This window comes from Hylobates moloch, unplaced genomic scaffold (assembly GCF_009828535.3).
Source record: "Hylobates moloch isolate HMO894 unplaced genomic scaffold, HMol_V3 SCAFFOLD_6, whole genome shotgun sequence".
Taxonomy (NCBI): domain Eukaryota; kingdom Metazoa; phylum Chordata; class Mammalia; order Primates; family Hylobatidae; genus Hylobates; species Hylobates moloch.
The window spans coordinates 32,581,175-32,596,825 of NW_026652281.1; the positions used below are offsets into that span (position 1 = coordinate 32,581,175).

Genomic DNA, 15,651 nt, shown 5'->3' on the forward strand with positions numbered 1-15,651 from the left:
CGTGTTAGCCAGGATGGTCTTGATCTGACCTCGTGATCCGCCCGCCTTGGATCCGCCCGTGATCCGCCCGCCTTGTAAAAACTTTTTACACAATTTCTGATTTGAAACAGAGAGTGGTATAAGTGAAAATAATGTTCAGTTTAATTGTTTTATATTAAAAGAATTAAATTATTTTCCTTATTTTACTATTATTACTATTTACTATTACTTTTAACATAACTATTATGCTAATATTGTGTTACTACTTTGACTTACTAATATCGTGCACTACATCCCGGTCTTAGGACATATTTTGTTCTTGCTGTACCTAAATGTGCCTTTATTCTCTTTTCCAGAAATGCCTTCCCGTCACTCTTTAATCACTTTTTTTATGCCTTCCCTTCACTCCTGTTATATACCAAATGGCTATAATTTCTATTAATTTTGATTATAGCCAAATGGCTATAATTTCTATTATTCTATATAAATTCTATAATTTCTATCTAGCCATTTGCTATATAACAGGAGTGAAGGGAAGGCATTAAAGAAGTGATTAAACCAAATGGCTATAATAGAAATTATATATAGCCATTTGGTGTATGTCAAAAACTTTAAAATAGACATTATCTTTGACCCCGAAATTCCTCTCTGGGAAATTTATTCTAAGGAAAGATAAAGATCTTCACAAAAATTTAGCTACAAGAGTAAATCTTGTATTAATTCCTAGGCGTCGAGTTGCTAAGTTGGGAGAGTAAAAAGTTTGGCAGCAACTTAATAGTCAAAACAAAATAATGTGATATGAAGTAGTCATAAAAATAATGTTGTGGAAACATTTGTTAAGAAGGAAGATCGATACACATTATTACAAAAGCAGATCTGAGAATGTAGAGAGTTTTAAAATTTGTGAGACAGTTTACTAAATCATATTTTTCTAGGAACGGAACCATGTCTTCTAAGTTTTCAACCTTATTGGCATAAATTTGTTCATAATATCATCATGTTATCATTGATGTCTGCAGCATCTGTAATTATCTAATGTATTCATAATACTGTTTATTTGTACCTTTTCTCTCAGAGATTTCTCATCTTCTCAAAGAACTAAGTTTTAGCTTTCTTTTTTTTTTTCTATGTCATATTCTTCTAAGAACTTTGGGCATATTTTGATGTTCTGTTGTTTTAAGAGGTATGTTTAGCTCATTAGTTTTCATTCTTTTTTTCCCCTTCATGTAAGCATTTCAGGATATAAATCTCATTAGGTTCTTCCCTGCCTGCCAACTTTGTATCATCTCTCCTTTTATCATATCTCTATCTTTGATTTGATCACTTGTTTCAAAGAAGAAATGTTTTCTTAATGTTTTCGTTCCATGGAGAAGTTTTTTTGGTCTTTTGTTCTGCTTTACAGTATATTTGTTCTTCTGTGTGTCCCTTACCAGCTATTTGATTTTCCTGGTACCTTTGTAGAGATCCCATTCTGGTTCTTTCTGTTTAATCTGTGATCTTTGCATGAAGGCCATCCTTTCCAAGACACCTATTTGTTGAAGGATGATAGGAGGACGGCCTGGGGTCAGGAGTGGATGAGTTTAAGAGAGCAAGTGGTTAGGTGTGTTGACTTGGGAGCCTTCCCACCAAACCCTGTTCAGGACCTGACCCTCTGCCCCAGGCTTACATTCCCTCCTGGGATACAACTGAGTCTAAAATGTTTCCTGTCCTCTTGTGGATCAAGACCAGTAACTGCAGAGCTGACTGCCACCCACCTTCTTCCCCCACCCTGCCACCAGACAGCAAGGGCGGTTTGTCTGTGCATTTCCTCATTCTGCTTCATTTCCTCTGCCACCCCTGGGCCCCAGGGACTCCCTGAAAGGCTGCCTGGGGCTTGTAATTACAAAGAAAGTGTTACAGGTTTGGCCTCTCAGGGTGAGCCGCTTAATTTTGGAAGATTCTGCTTCCCACTAAAGATCCACAGAAACATGTATTTGCTCTCAGATTTCTTTTACAACTGGGTCCAAATTTTGTTTTTTAGAAGTAGTTAGTCATAGAACGTGTTTTTCAGAATGTGCTCTATTTCCTCAGTGCATTGAATTTTCATCTTGTTCACACCCGCCCTCCCCACCCTATGTTTCCCAGGCCAACTTCTAACCTAACCTAATTTCCCTGCCTTAAGTCCTTTAAACCTCCACACTCGTTGCTGAAGTTATTCTCCTTAATATTCTTGCCTGCATTGTGTCACTTTCCTCCTCCAAAACCTTTGTGGTCCTCAGCATGATATTTTAGGCCTGCATGACATGACCTAATTCTACCTTCCCAGCCTCATTGTCACCGCTTCCTTCCATTAGCCTGGCACTAAATTCTAGCTAGAGTGCTAGAATGTTCCCACTTCCAGGACCCACTTACGCTTTCCCCAGTATATGTCTAAAATCACCATTGTGTAATCATCCCCACTGCCCAGTTAGAATAAGCCCCTCTGTTTCTATGTTTGCAAGCTTGTTCATAGTTATTTACACACGTGTCTCCCCTATCAGACCTCTCCCACTTCAAGGCAGGATCTATATGACTTCTTCATTTCTACAGCATCATCTGCCACAGCAACTAGGACATTGGTACTCATGCATACCCACTAATAGAAAGGATCAATGACACATTTTTCACTGTGAATAGTAACTTAGTGATCTGTTTCCCAGGAGTCTGAGCAATATAAGGCACTTTTTTTTTTTTCAGGTTCTAACCCACTCCGCCATCGCTACCTCTCCTCCTACCTTGCCCTGTTAAATTGGAACATAAGATTCCTGCTGTGCATGATAGGCAATGCAAGCCTTAAGGTTCACAAACACAACAGGGACTGAGAGCATTTCGTCTCCATGAACCTTACATTTGCAATGCATCCCCACTTCCTGCTATTGCTGTAAGCTACATCAATGCAGTGTTTATCTCAAATTGGTGTTAAAATAAAAACCACAAACTAAAACCAAACAAAGCACATTCTTGCGTGAAGGTAAGAAAACAGATATTAATCGTAGGTATCGCTGGATTTTTTATACTTAATCATTTCCTATATTCACCCATTTGCTATAGTAAGCATATATTTCACAATTTTTAAAGGTATTAATATTTTAAAAATACTTCTAAGAATAATGTAGAATTCTCTTGTACGTGTGAAATAACTATGTCCAGCAGATGGCACAAAACCCCTAATCCAGAATTAAGACAGTTAAAAAAAAAAAAATCTCGTGCTACTTGAAGAATGCCATGTGAAGGGCATGTATCTTAGTGACCAGGAATCAGCCAAAATGGACACTGCTTCCAGAATCTTCGTCTCCACTAGGTATGATTTGTTTATCTCTGTTATAGTCAAAGGTGAGTCGTTTCAGAGGTAAGGAAGGGGCCTCTGTGATATGCAGGATGTGCGGGACCTGCAGAGGCTGCAGGGCAAGATGGACTACGCAGAACATTCTTGAAAAGTGGACAAGCTGTGTGTCAATGCGGTGTCACATCTGGAGAGGGCTTTGGAGACCATATAGTCCATGTGTTTTCAAACATTGTTATTACCATTTTTTTCTAAATAAATTTCAATGTATGAAACCAACAAAAGTGAATCTCTCCTATTTAAAGCAGGGGATGGGATGGGAGGCAAGAGCCATGCTGGACCTTCTCTTTGTCCCAGAGTAGCTCCACCCCTTGTATCTGACATAGACAAGAACTGGCTATACTTAATCAACAATTATGGAAACCATAAAATACTCCCAAGAGGTCCCTAGAGAAAACCCCTAATGCAGTGGTTTCATTTTACTGCTGAGAAAAGGGCTGCTCAGAGGAGGAGAGTTGCAAATTAAAAATGGAAAAACGTATAAAAAGCAAAAAAAAAAAAAAAGCCTTAATTGCCTTTAAAGGAAAACATCAAAAAGAATATTCAAAATGCATCAATAAATTTAGTACTGATGTTTTCACAAATTTGACATCTGAAACTGGAATTTATGATATATTAAATTTCTGATATTTTAAACATTGGATTCACTTAAATCTGTTTTATAGATATAATGGTTTATGGAAACTACAGGAAACAGCATTTCAGCTAATGTGAGGTTTCAGGAGAAATGTAAGCGTATTTCTAGGTTATATTTTTACAAATAAAGTTTATTAATATCAATAAAATATCCTTAGGTTGTAATTCCTGCACAGTCTATAATTTTTCAATGCAACTATAAACCCAAACAGTGACTTGACAGCATGAAGCTAGTCATTTTAGAGCTTCTATAAGCCCTTAAAAATATGTCTAAATAATGTTTGCAAAGTAGATGCAACAATCTATTTAAATGCATTTACCTAAAGTTTCTTGTCAGCAAACAAGTCCAAATTTAACTATTCTTATAATAATTATCTTAGAAACTTTCCTTTGTTTTGGACATCCATTTCTGTATGAAGCACTGCCTGTTATTTCTAGGAGCTTCCCACTCGACACTGTATTATTTGTGGTCTACGGAAGATGTATGTGTTTTAAAAGCTTGCAGAGAGGCTTCTCAGAGTGTAATAGTATCTTAACCATGTCCTAAATTAATAAATAAAAGGAAAACCCAAAGGTGAATGGGGTTTAGCAGTAGAGAGCATGGGTCTTAAATTCTAGCTTCTGCTTCTGCTAGTGCTGTGACCTTAAGCCCTTATTTCCCCACGTGTTGCGATCAGAACAATTATACTGACCTGAGTTGGTGAGTAAGCCATTGTCTCTCAGTTCCAAAACCACCTTTTAATGCTCTGCTTTGTGATGTTAGGACTCGGACTATGTAAACCACATTTTAGCTTTGCCAGCTCTGCAAAGAGGGATGTTGAGGGACACGGAAGGTTGGAAGAGTAAGAAGGGGCTTGCTTGCTCCCTCCTGTTTGCTTCCAGTTTCTGTCGGTATCACCCCAGCAATGGTTTTTCCTTCCCGCCGTGGCTGTTGGATTCCAGTTCTCAGGATTCTTCCCTCAGTCTCCCAGACCAGCTTAGTGTGTTCCCCACAGAGATACCAGCAGCAGCTGGCCAGAGCCTCCTCCTCAGATGTCTGAGTCCAGCTCCAAAGGGCTTCCCTCAAGTTTTTGAGGCATCAGCCCCAGTCAAGTTGACTGTCTCCTTAAGGTCTGGATCCTGGCTGGGCTGAGCCCTGTCTCTGGGATACTGAAGTAGCCACACCAGCTTCTAGGTTCTAATAATTACACCTCCTCCCTTGTTACCCCCACCCTAGAAGTGCTAGCTGTTTCTTGTAGTTCCTGTCTCGATGTTTTCTCAGCCTTACTCTTTTGTCATTTTGCTTCTCCAATACCAATTCCTTGTAATCAGTTCTCAGTCAAAAAAGCCAATTTGGTTTCCGATTTCCTGACCAACTATAGAGAATTCTAGGAAACAGATTCTCAAGATAAGATTCTGAGCTTACGCTTCATCATGGCTTTGGCCTTGAATACAGTGCTGACTCCTAGTACCCGCACGATTAATCAGCAATCACCTGTGGTTGATTACAAATGAAGTACCTACTGAAGCAAGTGCCTTCTGGGACCAAGTGGCTGCTTTATTTAACCACTATGAGAATCATATGGTGAGACAGCTATTTCTGTGCACACTGGAGTGCTTACGAGATGAAAATGACCAGCTTGAGACATGGTCAGAGAACCAGAAAACTTCTAAGGCAGCTGTAAAAGAGTCTCTTAAGTTTTGTAGATGCTCTGTGGGATACATCATTACAATGCAAGTTGAATTCACAGCCTTGCCAAGTCTCAAGTGCGAGCATTAGAACATTGGTTGGAAAGGAGAGAGATCCTGAGATTTGGAATAAGGACATCTGGGTGAAATAAAACAAAACAGAAAATCTTATACTCCTTCATCCAAACTTCTACATTCTAGTAACTTTAACCTTTGCCCATTATTCCCCAGTTTTGAGGCTGAGAACTAGTTCCTGAGCTATAACTTGGGGTTCTTCTTTTGTTTTTTCACTTCTTTAATACTTGTTTAACAAATCCTTAACATTAAATTCTCTTTGCTAAAACAAACAAACAAAATTAGTCTGGTTTCTGTTTTTCTAACTGAAGCCTACTGGACACACTGCCTCATAGGGGTATTTTGAGGCCGAGACAAGGCATATATAGCACATAGCTCAGTATGCTATATCACCCACAGAAGACACTCAGCAGCTAGTAGAATTTTCCTGCTGACCACATCTCTTCCCTACTTCGTTGTGCTACTTCTAGTTGAGCAGGTGAAAACTTCTCTCTGAACTTATTTACAAAAGGAGGTAACAGTTCTCTAAAAATGGGGGTATGTGTTAGGGGAAATGAAGGAAAACATCAACCTTGTGAAGAAATAAATAATACTTCATTTCTAGTGCTACTGCTAGTACTTTCATCCTGCCTCCCTCTCACAGGAGTTCGTAAATACTAAGGCCACCCTCTGGTGCTAAGTGATCAGACAGGCCTCCTGCTCACTACTGACAAGTCAAAGGAATACTTTCTGGAAGAAACCATAGCTATTCTCTGTTACCGGGCATTCTCAGGACAATCTCCTGAATGAACCCTGAGAGCCCTGGCATCACTAAGGATTGTCCCCGCCCAAAGGAAACGATGGGACTAACCGCCTGTGTTGATCTCAAGTGAGACATGCTAACACTAAAGAACTATTTTCAAACACGAGGTTATCATTTCACAGAGGATAGAAAACCCAAAACTCTCGCAAACCCCATGCTTAGAGCCCCTTTAATCCTCTGATGCGTATCTGTGAATCCTGACAGTCTAGGACTCATCGCCTCATCAAAATAGTCCACTTTCAGTAGAGGCCTGAGAGCAGAGAAGGTGACAGCCTCATCTCATTACTTGGCATTGTTTGTGCGAGAAAGTAAAGAAAGTGAGGAAGCCTTTATAGCCTGCTATTTCGTTTCCATGGCAATCAAAATAATTAAAGCGCAGTTCAGCTGAGGACAGGCAAGTGTTCACATATACACTATTCCCACAAACATATACTCTATTTTAAATACACACGCACAGCCTTTTTTTTCACGAAACAAACTTTTTAGCAAACAAAATAAGTTATAATATACTTTTAAGAATATAGCTTGGGTAGAAAGAGTTTCTCTTAAAAAGCCTGCAACTTATTATTTTGAAAATCTTGATCCAAGGATTTACATTTTTAAAATAGAGTAGATAATACCTACCTGTATTTTTCATTCTGTGCCTCTAAATTCCATTTAGAATTTTGAAGTCATGTTGTACCACTCAAATCAAGATAATTTTATTCATCTAGTTAGATTTTCTTCGATGAAAAAATTACAGGTGATCTTAATTTATGATGAAGTTAACGTCCCCATAAGCCTATAGTAAGTTGAAAATGCATTTAATGCACCAAACATCATAGCTTAGTACAGTCTACCTCAAATGTTCTGAGAACACTTACATTAGCCTCCAGTTGGGCAACATCATCTAACACAAAGCCTATTTTATAATAAAATATTGAAAATCTCATGTAATTAATGGAATACTACACTTAAAGTGAAAAAAACAGAATAGCTCTGTGGGTACTCAAAAGTATGGTTACTATTGAATTTGTATCACTTTTGCACCACTGTAAAGTAAAAAAATAGTAACTCAAACCATGGGAAGTCGGGGATTTCCTGTAGTAAAAGCAGGTGGTAATATGTACCTAGCAGAGAGTTGTTATTTCAGTTCTATTAGATTGTAACAATTAAGAATACATAGCTACAGGCCAGGTGTGGGGGCTCACACCTGTAATCCCAGCACTTTGGCAGGCCGAGGCAGGTGGATGAGTTGAGCCCAGGAGCTCGACACCAGCCTGGGCAACATGGTGAAACCCCGTCTCAACTAAAAATACAAAAGATTGTCCAGGCATGGTGGTGCACACCTGTAGTCCCAGCTACTCAGGAGGCAGAGGTGGGAGAATCACCTGAGTCCAGGAAGTAGAGGGTGCGGTGAGTGGAGATGGCGGCACTGCACTCCAGCCTGGGTGACAGAGTGACATCCTGTTTCAAAAAAACAAAAACAAAAACCACCACAACAAAAAACTCAGAATACATAGCTATGGATCAGGAATTATATGCTACCTTCCAAGGTCCCCGGTGGATGCCGGAAACCGTGGATAGTATCCTACTCTAAATACACTACAGTTTTTCCTGTACATATGTACTTAGGATAAAGTTAATTTCTAAATTAGGCACAGTAAGAAATTAATAACAGTAACTAACAATAAAATAGAACAAATGTAACAATATATTGTAATTAAAAATACGCAAATATGGTATCTTTCTCTTTCAAAATATCTTACTGTACTGTACTCACCCTTCTTATGATGATGTAAAATGGTAAAATGGCTACGTGATGAGATGAAGTGAGGGCAATAACACAGGTATTGTGACGTAGGTGGAAAATTCTAGAAATAAACAACTCTTAAGTTTCAAATTGTGCACTGTTTTGAGTGGTGCGATGAAATCTCTTGCCCTCCTGCTTCGCCCCACTGGATGGCAATGAGTCACCACGTAGTCACCTTGGCGATTACAGCAACTGTTGCAGTATTGCAGTGCTTGTGTTCAAGTGACCCTTATTGTACTTAATAGCGGCCCCCAAACACAGGGTAGTGATGTAATATTTTTGAACTATAGTTGACCCTGAGTAACTGAAACTGTGGAAAATGAAACTGCAGCTAAGGGAAGACTACTTTACTATACTTCTAGACGTGTACTGTTCATCACTGATTATATAAAATGGTAAAATATTATTAGCTATAACTGTAACACGGACTAAGTCAAGTTGTTGGCATAATAATTTCAAGTTATATGATTCACCCACGTATATGTAAAGGTCTTCACAAAAGTCTTAGTGAAATTGTAAGATTTAATACTTTTGGAAGTATAAACACTACAGATTTTTATATAAAAGTTTCAAACAAGCTTTATTTAAAAGTGTAATGACTTATATTTATTTTCCATTTATATAGCTTTGTTAATTTAGAGTAATGCATTTTAAAATTTTTAGTTTTTAGTCCCTCTGGTTGAAGATGGGAAATGTTGACTGAAACAAGAAATTAAGTCTTTTCGGACAACTTGAATTTCCAATTTGGGCTTAATTATTAAAATGCTTAATAGATAACTTCAGGATTGTGACTGTGGCCATTACCAAATTTGAAAGAAAAAAGTGACTTGAAATGAAAGTGCATTGCAGTTCCAGTAACAAATAACTCTTATATTTATCTTAAGTTTAATTTATTCAGAAACTTAAGAAAAGCTGGAGTTACTATAAAAATATTTTTTCCCGAATCAGTAGGTTATTGCTTCACTCCTTGATGTATATTTCTTACAACCAAAATATTTTCTAAATAAATACAACAAACCATCAAAGTTGAGAAATTAACAATGATAGCATCTAATCTTCAGACTCCATCCAAGTTTTGCCAATTGTCCCAGTAACGTTAGTCTTTTATGGCAAAAGGAACCAGTTCAGGACCACACACTGCATTCAGTTGTCATGTCTCTAAGCTCCTTCAGTCTAGAACGGATCCTCTGTCTTTCCTTGACTTTCATGACCTTGAGACTTGGATATTATTTTTGTGGCATGTCCCTCAATTTGTTTTTTCTTCATTATTAGATTCATGTTATGCAGCTTTGTTAGAAGTATAACAAGAGTAACGATGTAGTTTTGTCATTTCATCTTATTAAATGGAATAAAATTTCTATTTATTCCACTGTGATGGAATATCACTGGAATTCATCACTTGATTACGGTGACATCTGCCAGGCTTTTCCACTGTAAATTACTTATTTCGCCTTCATTATTCAACTGTACTTTGTGGGAAAGTACTTTGAAATTATGTAAATACCCTTCCTCATCAAAATTTTAATTGTTATTTAGCTCATGATTTCTTATTTTATTCCCTTATTGCCTTTATTCTTATGATTCTCAAATTTTCCCAGATTTGGCCAGTGGGGTTCCCTTCAAGCTGGCTTTTGTGCCCATTTGGTATGTCCCCATTTTTTTTTTAGTACTTCTTTGTTTTTGCTTCCACTTTTAATTGCCCCTTTCCTGTCCTGGCCCTGAAATCAGCCATTTCTTCAAGGAACTTTGGGTTCTTTAGTGGAGAATGGCATGTAGAAGCCAAGATATGGGCAGTAGCTGTGCTCATTATTAGGGTTGTCTTAGTTTGAGCTGCCATAATAATATACCATAGACTGGGTAGTTTAAGCAATAGACATTTATTTCTCACAGTTCTGGAGGCTGGAAGGTCCAGTATCAAGGTGCCAATAGCTTTGGTTCCTGCTGAGAGTGCTCCTCCTGGCTTGTAGGCAGCTGCCTCCTCTCTCTGTGTTCACATGCCATTTTTGGTGCATGCACACGGAGGGAGAGAGAATGCTCTGGTGTCTCTTCCTCTTCTTGTAAGGGCACTTATCACATCATGTGGGCTCCAACCTTAAGACCTCATCTAAACCTAAATACCTCCCAAAGTCCTCACCTCCAAATACCATTACCTTGGGAGTTAGAGCTTCAACATATGAAGTCCAACACCTAGTCCATAACTAGGTGTTGCTGCTGCTACTCTCTCTCAGGAGGGAAGCTAGGGTCTAAATCCATTAGGTTGGTGCAAAAGTAATTGCAGGTTTTGCCATTACTTTTACTCTCTCTCTATCTCTATATAAATAGAGATAGAGATGATGTAGATATAGATATACTAGGTTGGTGCAAAAGTAATTCTGGTTTTTGCCACTAAAAGTAATGGCAAAAAACTATATCTATATCTATGTATATACAGATAAAGAGCAAAATATGTCTATACATGTTACAGCTATTTATTACATACTTTACAGATACTTATAAATCTATCTATATATTGAAAACCGTGAGTCCACACAAATACTTCCAATTCCATACCAGAACAGTTCATTCTTGTTCCCTTCATTTGAATATCTGTAACTCCCTTCTCCAACAGTGAGAAGCCTGGATCCTATTATCATGGATATATTTTCTTGTTTGACCCGTAACCCTGTGGTAACCCACCTCCTATATCTGCCTCTGTACTTCCCCATGTGGATTCCCTTCTTACCCTCCCCAGGCTCTGGGAATCCACATCGGGAAGGACAGAGTATACCTCATACTAGGCCACCTTCCAACATTATCAGAGGAAATATGGGAAATATAGAATGAGTGTTTAAGAAAAAAAAAACAGGAAAGTATCTCACCTACAACACTTTGAAGGCATGCAGATATTTTATTGCTGAAAATTTACATTTCTACATTTGAAGAAAAAATTCTCTGACCTATGACCTGTGGCCAAGTCTGAGTAGCCTGTGCTTTCGTTTGTCCACATGGTGAAGTCCCACAGCCTCCCCTGACACTCAGGGAGAATCCTCTTGTGAAGCAAACATAAAAGCAAACGTTTGTTTCGTGTTTTCATTTATGGCTGCCTTAACTTATACAAGAAATAGGAAAAAAGCCTTAGATGACATTGCTTTGAGCTTATGTAACATCTTTAAAGACTAATTGATGTCATACTCCTTAATCTTTAAAAATATCACCCTGAGGTGGAGATTTGTAGTTATACCCCCATTCTACAAAAACAAAAATAAAATAAAAGATTAAATCATATACACAAATTCTAGAAGAGGAATGATTAGCCTTAGTTGTCTTGTTTTAATCAAGCATGAGAAAACTAAGCTAATTCCATACATTGGGACTGAAGAAAATGTGTAAAGTAAATTACAAGTAGGTTCAATTTGGCCAAAAGACAGTATGTTTCAAACTTAATCCCCTGAGTGCAAAACTGTAAGGATTATGCTCCAGTTAGCCTTTTAGTTCTATTTCTTTCATTTCAAGATTCCTTTTATCCTAAATAGTAGCCCATACTTGCTATTGTCTTTTGACATCATTGATTTCACTTGTACGCTTAGGCTGAAAGGGTGTCCATCCCTCTGGTGAATACACAATCAAGAGCTTCTGAGCAGAGCCTTCATCTCCACTATGGCCTCCATCACAGCAAGCCTAAGTGCACTTCCACGGATCCTACAATCATTTGTCTTTTTGTGACACCATAAAGTTTAGTAACCAGCAACGCGTGGTTCAAAGCAGGATGTACTGTGGAAGAGAGAAATGGGCAGGAGAAGATACACTTCTTGCCTTTAGGGCTCGTTAAATTGTCTCCTCTTTCTTTTTCAACTTGCTTGTCTTTGGCTCTTCTGTCTTCTAGTCAATACACTTTTTGAGTTTCTGTCTTTTTATATTGTCATGTTATCTTCTCATTAGTCTTTTCAATCTTCAGTGTTGAACTAAATAAACCCTAGGGCCTGGAAAAACCGTTATTTCCCTCAGCAACGAATGTGCTCCTCATTAATGCCATTGATTTTATATTCCACTGGCCTTCACAACAAAATAAGCAAGACTTTCTTAGGTGAATTTATTTTTACACGACATTTAAAGTAAATTCTGTGGGATTATAACCCAACATGAAGTGACATCTTTCCCAGAAATACAGCAGCATTGGCAAAATTGTCAGCAATCACCCAACCTCAGGGCCAAACATGACAATATGAGAAGAATGGCACTCTGAGTAATAAATGTGACTGAAATACAAAGAAAATGTGTGGTTTTCCAGACTCACAAAATATTGGAAGACAAAACTGTGAACAAACTACATTATAATATGCAAGAGGAGTGCTGAAAGATAGCCACAAGCTATGTGTTTCTCCTTAGCCACGCGGCTATCCTGGCACTTAGCTTCTTGTTTTTCAGATTTTCATTCTTTATTGTCTGTAAGTTGGCATGAACTCTGATCCTCTGGTGTTCCTCCAACATGTTACTGAAAAACTGCTGCAGCTGGAAGGACAGAGAGACAGATGATCAGTGCAATCTAACTTCCCATTTGGACAAAATAAACGTCTAAATGCTAAGTAGCAACATGATTTTATAAATTGGTGATGATGGTGGGAATGAGTAGAAATGTATACTCCTAGGTTGTGTGTCCCTGGGGAGACTGTGACTGAGACAATGTGATGAACACCACAGCTACCCCAAAGAAGCAGATGTAGACAGGAAGGTCCATGAAGCAGAAACTATGCCTTATTCCCAAAGCACATATTAAGTCTCGATTAATATTTACTGAATGCATATAGAGTGTTCTCTAAGATTTGCAGACAGAGATACAGTGAACCCCCCCCCCAACTTTTTTAAAATCTCAAAAGAAACTGCAACTTCTGAAGCTCAAAATTGGTACATAATATTTGCATCTTTACAAGTGTCATTCTTTATTTGAGAATACTTAGATAATGAATTTGTACATCGGCTGAATTACCTCATTGGGTCAGGTCAAGCATTCAGTTATCAGAACATTTGTTGCAATATTATGTATAAGTCAGATTCCAAGTGAATAATAAGTTATATTCCAAAATATAAATAAGTTATAAGTTTTTTCAATTTTCATTTTACCGAGTCTCTTTTTGTATCAGTGGATTAGAACTCCGAACACTTATAGCCATATGATGAAAATGCCCATTCCAGCGCACAACAGCTCACTTCAACTCTAATATACTTGAAATTGCATAGGAATAGTGCTATCAAGCCTAATTACAATGTAAAAGAAATGTTTTAGGGAAAAGTAAGTTAAAGAGCCAGGAACAATACTCTCCTACTCTTTCCTTCCCTGCTCACACCTGACAGGAGGTGGTAACCAACAGCCCACAACTCCACATCATGGATAGTGTGCCCAGGATTGGGCTCCTGTAGTGGTGGGAAGGGAGTGGCGGTGGTGTTTGGGCTTGTAGGTGGGCTTCACGTGTGCTTGAGAGTATGTCTAGCAGGGGGAACATAAAAATCAGAGCCAGAGATGCAGAAGGTGTTTGAAAATTGTGCCTTTGGAGAGGGACAAGCGAGGCAAATGACTTCATTTTCACTTTCCTTTTTATTATTTATTTTAGATAATATCCTGTGAACTGATGCAGCATAGCAGGACTGCTGGACATTAAGATGTTGTTGACAATGATATTCATCTTAGCTAATTCATTTATTTTTTTAAATTGCAATAATTTAACTACTGCTAAATCCATTTTTGCAATTTCGAAAAGCTGTGAGTGACTAGAGTTTTGAAACTTCGAAGATTGCTAAATTTATACCAACCTCATTTATTCATTCATTAACAAAAAAACTTCACTAGATTCTGTAGAGGCAAAGATTGAACTAACGAATTTTAGAAGATAGAAACACACACTGAGTCTTGATTCGCGGAGCTTTTGTACCAGCATGTTCTGGGTGTAGTGTGCTTTTCTTTCCCTTGTCCACGGAATACCCGATAAATCAGGTCCTGACAGCTCAGCCTTAGGCAGGCCAAAACTCAGAAAAAGATAATTTCTTTGGGAATTAGCTGTTCTCCTTCTCTCATGATAACAATGATATGACTGTCTACTTGCCCTTTTTTTTTTTTTGCTTAGGATCACATTTCAGGCCTTTAGGACCCACACATGTATTTGTTTATTTGCTTAGGGAGAGTTGATTTACCTTTATTTACAAAGGCTCATCTTGTTCTTATTAACATAGTTTCAGGCCCTGGTATTGAATTTTAATCAATTTCATTGGGATTTAATTTATGTACAATAAACTAGATCTACTTAAACTGTAAAAGTCAATGAATTTTGATCACTGTGTACCCCTTTGAAACCATAGACACAATCAAGTACATTTCCTCTACCCCAAAAAAGGGTCCTTGCAGTCCATCTCCCTCTGTCCCAGGCAACCACTGATCTGCCCTTTGTCACTATAGATCCATTTGCATTACCCAGAATGTGACTGGTTTCTTTTACTAAACATAATCACCTTGATATTCATCCATGTTGCTACACAAATTTTAAAAATTTCAGTATAGTATTCCATTATGTGGATATATTACTTTTCCTTATTCATTTACCTATGGATGGGCATTTAGATGGCTTCCAGTTAACATTTCAAAAAACTGCCTGTTTTCTGAAGTGGTTGTGCCATGTTACATTCCTCCCAGCAGGATAAAAGAGTTCCAGTTGCTCCATATCTTTGCCACCATTTGGTACGATAAATCTTTCTAATTTTACCTATGCTACTGGGTGTGTAGAGGTTGTATTTATATCGTATTCTTGTTTTACTTTGTGTAAATGCATCTTTTTGTAGACATTTGCTTTTGCCCACTTTGTTTACTTTCTGGTTACAGCCCTTTTCCTTCCAGAACTACCCCTTCCCCTTCCCAGTGCTGGTGACTTGGGTGGGGCTGTCTCCTAGTGTGGCCACATGACCCTGGCTAGACCAATCAGAGTATTCCATCTCCCCTGGACACAGTGATTGCTGCATTTGACCCAAGTAGGACCAACCAAAGAGCTTTTTTTTCAAGGCAGGAACTCTTGAAGCTGTGAGAAAGTATCCTTCCTTCTGCAACTGAGACTGCTGAGGATTATATAAGTGGGGAGCTATGCTTCTCTCCACAAGGAAAAAGTCTGCCTAATAAAAATTCAGCCTAGAGGAAAGCAAAGAACCTAGAATAGGAAAAGGTAAGAACCTAGAATACACAAAACTAAGATATTATCTCAGTCCTCAGGGAGCTCATTATAGCCTCATGGGGTAGACATATTTGCCAGTGATTACACTATAATGTAGTAAGCCCTGTGGTAAGAATATATTCATAGGATGACTTGAAAGCATAGGTGAGGA

The 15,651-nt window shown here is 38.2% G+C and overlaps 2 protein-coding genes across 4 annotated transcripts in view; both read right to left on the minus strand.

Moving 5' to 3' along the window:
* Window positions 1–8,557, minus strand: part of ARL14EPL (ADP ribosylation factor like GTPase 14 effector protein like) — a 26,641-nt gene extending 18,084 nt beyond the window's left edge. The window contains exons 1-3 of one of the 3 annotated variants that reach the window (XM_058440592.1): window positions 8,284–8,557; window positions 7,146–7,302; window positions 4,669–4,778 (exon numbers count right to left, since the gene is read on the minus strand). The gene's annotated coding sequence lies outside the window, so the exon portion shown is untranslated. The remainder of the gene's footprint in view (window positions 1–4,668; window positions 4,779–7,145; window positions 7,303–8,283) is intronic. The other 2 variants (XM_058440591.1, XM_032156609.2) reach the window with 2 other exon arrangements.
* Window positions 8,558–11,180: 2,623 nt separating this feature from the next.
* LVRN (laeverin) overlaps window positions 11,181–15,651 on the minus strand; it is a 65,050-nt gene continuing 60,579 nt past the window's right edge. The window contains exon 20 of the mRNA XM_032156610.2: window positions 11,181–12,801. Coding sequence (XP_032012501.1) covers window positions 12,661–12,801 — 141 coding nt within the window. The 3' untranslated portion in view covers window positions 11,181–12,660. The remainder of the gene's footprint in view (window positions 12,802–15,651) is intronic.